At 39.1% G+C, this 7,648-nt stretch overlaps 1 protein-coding gene across 1 annotated transcript; it reads right to left on the reverse strand.

The window, feature by feature from the left end:
* Window positions 1-3,967: 3,967 nt before the first annotated feature.
* LOC121868830 (zinc metalloproteinase nas-4-like) lies at window positions 3,968-6,263 on the reverse strand. Its single transcript, XM_042369797.1, has 6 exons — window positions 6,153-6,263; window positions 5,697-5,867; window positions 5,332-5,449; window positions 4,966-5,156; window positions 4,545-4,678; window positions 3,968-4,215 (listed from the first exon to the last, which is right to left on the reverse strand). The coding sequence occupies exons 1-6, from the start codon at window positions 6,217-6,219 to the stop codon at window positions 4,135-4,137; spliced, it is 762 nt and encodes a 253-aa protein (XP_042225731.1). The 5' UTR covers window positions 6,220-6,263; the 3' UTR covers window positions 3,968-4,134.
* Between the last annotated feature and the right edge of the window lie 1,385 nt (window positions 6,264-7,648).

Below are 7,648 nucleotides of genomic sequence, written 5' to 3' on the forward strand. Positions count from 1 at the left end.
CTGACAGGTCTTGGAGGAGCCGCAAATCATTAGCAGGAGCGGAGGATGGAACGGAGGCCGTGAACCATGCACTGACATACACCTCTAGCACAAAGAATGTGAATCGTTTCAAGCCTAATGTCTCACGAGCAGTTAGTTTAAACTGATTAGCAAAAATCAGGATCTTCATGACATAAATGAGCTTAGCCATCCACCGTGCTCGGTGAAGTGCTCCGGGCCGTCGGAGATTAAACTTGGGTAGAGCTCCATCGAGACACCTGATTGCTAGCTCCAGTACCTCACGGTAATCATCACGTGGCTGCTGCTTCTTGCCCAGATGATGTTTCCAGCAACAGATGAGGTCATCTCGTTTCTCGTACAAACTTGGAGGGAGGTCTGAGAGAGGGCTGTAGTCATCTTGACTGATGTCCTTCCACTTATGCTTGAAGCGAGAGAAGAGAGTATTATCTGGTCCAGAGGAAGGCCCCATGCATTCCACATACGCTTTCTCGGCAACAAGCTCAAGGATGTGGTGACGACACGCGAGATGCAGAAGACGGCGGCCGAGTTTCTGCTCCAGAATGACACATGCCCCCGACAAGTGCCCAGTGTTTGAAGCTGTTGTGTCAAAACTGAGTGCTGAAACATTCTCTGATATTTTCCACTCTTCCAACGCTGCACTGACTGCTGTAGCAATGGCCTGTCCAGTCCCTGACAATAGTTTCGGGACACCAAGCAGCTTTTCAGTATTGATTCCGGAGACAAGAATGGCGATTCGGTCAACACAACCTCTTCCCCCTACCCCGACTGACACCCGCCTCTCCCTCCCCTCTACATTGCCAATAGCTGCACCAGCCAAAATACTCATTACTCATTTTTAGAAAAAATGTTAGGAACAACTTTAGTTTGAATTTGCATTCTACATATACCTGCAAAGTTTCATAGTAATCGGTTCATAAATAAAGAAATTAGAAAAAATCAATAATAATTTCAGTAGTGTTAACTTCAAATGGCTTGAGCCACCTCTAAATATTGTCCAAATGACCCAGGATTTCGCCTGTGTTCTTTTTTCATGGGTACGCAGTATTGGACAAATGGCCATCTAAAAATAAAAACTTTCACTTTTTATTGTCACCCTAGTGTCCGTGTGTCATCCCTTTGCAAGTGGTGATAGGACCGAATGATCTCAGTCTGGCCTGGTATACCATCACGAAAACAGTGGAGTGTATTGTCTCTGAACCATATATTGTGTTTGAGCTTGACTCAAGCATAATATACTCCGTAATTGGTGTTACTTATTTTGTTTCATAATTCACGTGGTCGCTGCTTTATGTGGGTGAAATATTTGAACACTTCCTTTATTAATTATTTCCTTATTTATTGGTGCCATTGTTGTTCATACTCATTCTTTACTTATATAATCCTACCATTTTTAGTGCTAAATTGGTATGACTCACTATTCTCATTCTTCCAAGTTGGGCAGTGCTTGTCAAAGGAGGAGTGTTCTTGCTTACAGGAAGTACACTTCAGCTTGCTAGCTTGAGTGAATGTTTACCTGTGTGCATGTTTGTGTATGACTATGTGTGCTTTATGTGTGAGTGCATGGGTGTGTTATGTATGTGAATGTGTGTGTGTGTTTGCCATTCTAACTCTTGTCCTATTTATCTGTCCTTTATCATTCTTTAATCTTTATCACTTGTCTGTTTGTCTGTTCTGGGAGAAAAATGAAGGAGGCCACGAGGATGTTGAAAATTCCTCAAGGGGGGAATGGAGTGAAAAGGTTGAGAACCACTGGTTTAGAACATACAAATGTGATAACCCAACTAGATTGTTATTTTTTTTTAGTTTACGGTACAAGCCCCGCCCCGTGCAGTTCATTGACTTATACCTAATGTTCGATTAAAATTCATATATTGAAAATATAACTGTTAAAGATACCCACTTCTGGCTCATTTTAATTAATGCTGAATTTAATGTATGTAAAGATATAGCTTCTTGTAAACATTAAGATGTGTGGAAAAAATTCAAGCTTTCGGAGGTGCTGGGCTTCTTTATCTAGTACCGTCAGGCTAAAAAAAATAAAATCCTATTAAAGTTCTGTTTGGGTGACCTTGAATGTAGGCTAGTGACGATGACAGTGTCAGTCACGGCTGCTACTTGCTTCTGCAACTTTACCGTAATACCTGATTTATATAGCATAAACTATCTTAGGCACCAATAATTTACCACCAAAGCGTCCCTAATTAAGATTAAAAATGTGCCAGGATGCAGGGATGGAGCAGTCACACACACACACACACACCAATACACATCAATTAATTTATGGCATGAAATTTTGACATATTTAACTGCTTATCATACTGTGAACGATACCTGGGTGAATGAACTTCAGAGATATGGTTCATGCTACACATCTATATCGGTAATGAATAGGTTGAAAGCACAAGTTATGACAATGTTAATGATGATGAATTATGGAACTGTGTGATGGAATACAAGTAGTCCAGTTCCAGAATACAATACATATTTTAAATTTGACTAAGTAAGGTATGAAAGGTGTGTTGCTGGAAATAATTATCCCAAGATGAGAAAAAAGGGTGGATGAAAAGATATTTTGGGAACGCCTGAAAAACTGTATAGTATTAAAAAAAATAATATGAGAGAGAGAGACAGTGGTTGGGTCTTGCTAAAAACAGATTTGGGTGACGGAAGAGGAGAGTATTTTGGATAAATGTCGTGTCCGGAATAAAGGAAAATAAGGAGAGACTAATATAAATATGAAGAGAAATGATTCATCACAGGGATTACAGTGCTGTACTATATGCAGTACTTTTAAAGAGTAGGAAATCCAATGAAGACGGTTGAATATTGTGAGACTATCTGCTGAGAGAGGAGAAAGATGAGAAACGTAAAGACTGTATTTGAATGGTAAAAAAACAAACTAACAATAGTCTGTTCATTCGACCTCTGCAAATGAGGCCTTGAGTCGTTTGTAACATGACAACCAATTGACTGACAGGAAAATACACAGTGGCACTCAACCGAACAGTAGTGTCTCATTTTATCCTGCTTATATTCTATAATTTTAAGGAATAATAAATATTCTGTGCCGATTTCTGATAATTTCCGAGTTTGGGAAAGTAAAAATCGGCATGTGAATCGCACTGGTAACATAAATATCATAAAGAGAACAAGAAAAATATTCCACAATTTCAGCGACATCTTCATTACACGGCGAGAGGGAGTTTACGTCGCTGAACTTGTTCATGTTCCCTTTAATAATTTTGTTTGCATTATTATTATTATTATTATTATTATTATTATTATTATTATTATTATCATTATTATTATTATTATTATTATTATTATTATTATTATTATTATTATTATTATTATTATTATTTATCATTATTATTAGTATTTACTATTATTTTTTTTAACTTTGTTGTGGTACAGCGAGGAGTTAACCACCCTCGGCATGAACTATGTTTTGTTTTGTTGGTATTTTTTTGTTGATGGCGGGTGTTTAATGAAAACAAAGCTTATTAAACATACCCATCACTCTGGCTCATTGGTTAGGCTTTTATGAACACTATTAAATAAAGATGAAATAGAAAAAAAAATCCCTCAAGGTTACATTAGTTTTGGTTATGTTAATCTGAGTCAGGTTTGGTTTGGTTTTGTGATGCTTAAACGAATTAGTTAGATTAGCTTAGGCTAGGTAACGCTAGGTTATGTTAGCTTAAGTCAGGATAGCCTGTGTTAGGCTGAACTTAAGTATGATTAAAAATATTATTAAAGGTTATCTAAAAAGGTTAAGATATTAGAAAGGGCACCTGATATGACAGTCTTGGCTCAAACGTCAATACTGCTTTGGTCGTCACCTTTATGGCATGTGTTATGAGACAAGACTCCTGCACCTTCAGTTAATAGGATAGAGGGAAGTTAACATATGCTACCTAAACTATTTTTTTATAACTCGTCCATAATTGTTACCACCTTTTATTACTGCGTGAGGGAAACTAAACACATGTTTTTTTTCTTTTAGTTATTACTGTTATAGTGTTTTTACATCTGTTCAACAACTATTACGTTGGAGATCAGATTATAAACAGACTCGGGTGAGGTGCTGTCAGCAGAAGAATCACTCACACACTAACACTTGTACATATTCATCAGCTTTCTGAGGTCGACGTCGCTCAGTTTAATGCGCTGTCCGATCTCTGCGTCTGGGTCCTGTGAGGTGAAGGTGAGGGAAATGTGAGGCAGGGCATAAGACCAAACCCCAACCTGAGCAACACTACACTAACCTACCCAACACGAAACTAGTATTATTCTATACAAACTATCCTATCGTAATTTCATCTAACTTCAGTCAACTAAGTAATGTAATTTAACTTGATGAAACCTTATTTACCGTAAAGAAACTTGGGTAGTGTTTGGCCATTAGTATTTTTTGTTTAAATCTAGGATAGGCTAATTTAGCTATCCGGCACAATCAAAACAACCCACACTACACACTAATCTACGTCCTTCAGATTACAGCTACCCAGTGACGTAATTACCTTCGTGACAATGGTCTTCTCGCCGTTTTCAGAGAAGGCGTGGGCCGAGTAGTGCATCACGGAGCCGTAGTCGTAGTTCTCACCGAAGCCACTCACCACGTCGGCTGAGTACTTGTTGAAGTTATGCTCATGACCTTAGACGTGCAGAGACACATAATGAGAGAACATTGTGCAGTAAAAAGAATGAATATATTAATGTAAAACTGAGTGAATATTGCTTTGTGCTATAAAAGCAAAGGGAATTTTGCACCGTGAAACATAGTAAACACGACAATAGATTGCTTGTTTCTTACATGAACTCTTTGAGGATGAAAGTTTAAGCTGTTAAGTTAAATCATCATTCTCAGAAGGTTTAATCGTTAAAGAAAATGGTTTTACCTAACCAACACACCAAGAGAAAGAAAGACAAGTTATAATTTACCACTCTCGATGTTGTCCCACATGATGGTGACGTAGTCGTCTCTGTCAGTGCGGGACTGTTCGTGGTGGAAACCAAGGGCGTGATACATCTCGTGCAGGATGGACCCGTGCTTCTTCAAGCACCAGTCTGGGTAGTTAATCTCCTGACTGCCACCCACTTTCCCCACCTTGCTGTGACAACCGTGGTCGTTGCTGGGGATATAGACATTTTTTTCACTCAGACTGATGTTGGCTCGTTCTTAGAAATTAAGATTTTGTTTTTGTATATATTCACTGAAGGAAAACAGAGCAAGGTAAAGAATTTTCCTTGTTATATGTCCCCTTAATTCTACCAAACACGCCCAGGAAAGGATGGGTGTACACTTACTCCTGGGTGAAGTACACGTAGTCCTTCTCGTCAGTCCTCTCCACGAAGGTGATACAGCCATTCGTTAGGTCCTTGTATTCGTCCATCGCGGCACGCACAATGTCCCTCTTTTCTTCAGCTGATCAGTTATTCAATGAGCCACCACCCATGTAGGAGTGTATTGTAACATTAGTTAACACGTTACTACGAGTAGTGTCTCTCCCTTCTAAGACTGAGCACGTAGAGATATGGGGATATGAGCTAAACTACTCGATAGTGTAATGGCACGACTTTCATGTCTCATCGGATATTGTCACAAAAGATATACTGAATTTATTTGGTAAATTGGAAGATGGGAAAAAATCGAAAAGAAAAGCTATACTCACCGAAATGTGAGGAAAACTTGTAATGGACGATGCCGTTATCCCAGCGATACTTCTCATCAATTAGTCCGTTCTTAAGGATGCCTGGCAGCGGCCCCTCTATGTCCCCCTCAAAGTAGTCACCCAGCTCATCAGGGTTGACGAGTGATGCGGGAGTCCATTCCTTCCCAGTCCCTGACCACGACACATTTGACTTAATATACTGAGTGAAATATTAATTTAAAATATGGCTCTTTTGTGGATCGAACACTACTCAATCAACAACGAAACTTTGGATATTTGTTTCTTTATTAGTCTGAACATGACTTGGGAAAATTAATAACTAGTACAACTTACATCACTAGTTCCAGGCGACTCAGAGCACTACATAAACAAACGACTCTCCAGGGAGGCGTTAAAGAGGTTTACCAATGGTTAAGTGACATTGGCAAATACATATAAGTTGAGTTAGAGACTCACTGGGGATGAATTTGTTAGGGGCGGCGACAGCGAGGCCGACCAGAGCCAAGATACAGACGAACTTCATGGTGGCAGTAACAGTGATGCTGCACCACAACTTACTGCCTAATATACCCTCCTCCACCCCTTCACTAGTCACCTACTGTCACAACATCAAACATTCTCACACTTCATCCACAACTGTAGCATTGTATAAGACAGGCAGTGTCCTCACAGCCGACCATGAAATTCTCATAAACCTCTATATATTAACGTGCCCTTTTTAAGTTAATTTTAGTAATATATATATATATATATATATATATATATATATATATATATATATATATATATATATATATATATATATATATATATATATATAAATATATATAGATATATTCTATTTATAGATAGATATATAGAAAATATTTATATATATTACTAAAATTGATTTAAAAATTCACGTTAAAGTAGAGAGGTTCGTGAGTTTTCGTAGTCGGTTGTAGTGTGAGGAACTCTTGCACACCTGTCTGTCCCACATACAGTATCAGTGTTTTCTATTTTTATTGCCTCTTTTTCAATACCGGTTGTTAGTTTGACTGTGAGAATGTTCCACCTTACTCCCATGACCACCTTACACAGGTGACCACCTTACTCCCGTGACCACCTTACTCCCGTGACCACCTTACTCCCGTGACCACCTTACTCCCTTGACCACCTTACTCCCTGTGACCACCTTATCCCTGTGACCACCTACTCCTGTGACCACCTTACTCCCCGTGACCACCTTACTCATGACCACCTTACTCCTGTGACCAATTCTATCCTGTGACCACCTTACTCCCGTGACCACCTTACTCCTGTGACCACCTTACTCCCAGGACCACCTTACTCCCATGACCTGACCACCTTACTCCCATGACCACCTTACACAGGTGACCACCTTACTCCCGTGACCACCTTACTCCCGTGACCACCTTACTCCATGGAACGGTCTACCAATAAAGTAAATAAGAACGACCAGGGCCTAAACACCTTTGGTACTTCAATTTTCTCGTCTATTTGTGTCACCAGAAGCTAAGAGCGTTTTGTTCAAAGGTTGATTTGTCTCAAAGGAAGATGCAATTGAATAGGAAAAAGACTCGTATATGAAATATGGTTTAATTACAATGAAAACCCAAGTATAGAGGACCAATATAACACGGAGTTTTATTTATCAATTTACCAGTCATCAGCTTACTAACCGTTCAGAACGCAATATGTACAGTCAATAAAAAAAAATCTGCACCTTTACGGTGTTATAAAATATGACACACCGGACCAAGAATTCTCAACACTCATGAGTTATGCATTCCTGTTAATTTCTCTGTATCAACTGTACGTGATAGACGGAATATATCGTATTGGTTACACAAGGCATTACACAAGCAGAAGTACCAACCTCAGTCAGAGATCGTTGCGAAGACTGTCTCACACACAGGAGTACATAAAATTTTGTTGTTGACTGCAAAACG

Source organism: Homarus americanus, unplaced genomic scaffold, assembly GCF_018991925.1.
Source record: "Homarus americanus isolate GMGI-L3 unplaced genomic scaffold, GMGI_Hamer_2.0 scaffold30535, whole genome shotgun sequence".
Lineage (NCBI taxonomy): Eukaryota > Metazoa > Arthropoda > Malacostraca > Decapoda > Nephropidae > Homarus > Homarus americanus.

What these genes read in the sequence shown, in the direction of transcription:
- LOC121868830 (XM_042369797.1), bottom strand. Translation starts at nt 6,219, where the DNA reads ATGAAGTTCGTCTGTATCTTGGCTCTGGTCGGCCTCGCTGTCGCCGCC. An exon ending in CAAGTTTTCCTCACATTTCG is followed by an intron (nt 5,450 to 5,696) that starts GTGAGTATAGCT and finishes ATAACTGATCAG; the next exon opens with CTGAAGAAAAGAGGGACATT. An exon ending in TACGTGTACTTCACCCAGGA is followed by an intron (nt 5,157 to 5,331) that starts GTAAGTGTACAC and finishes CTATATCCCCAG; the next exon opens with CAACGACCACGGTTGTCACA.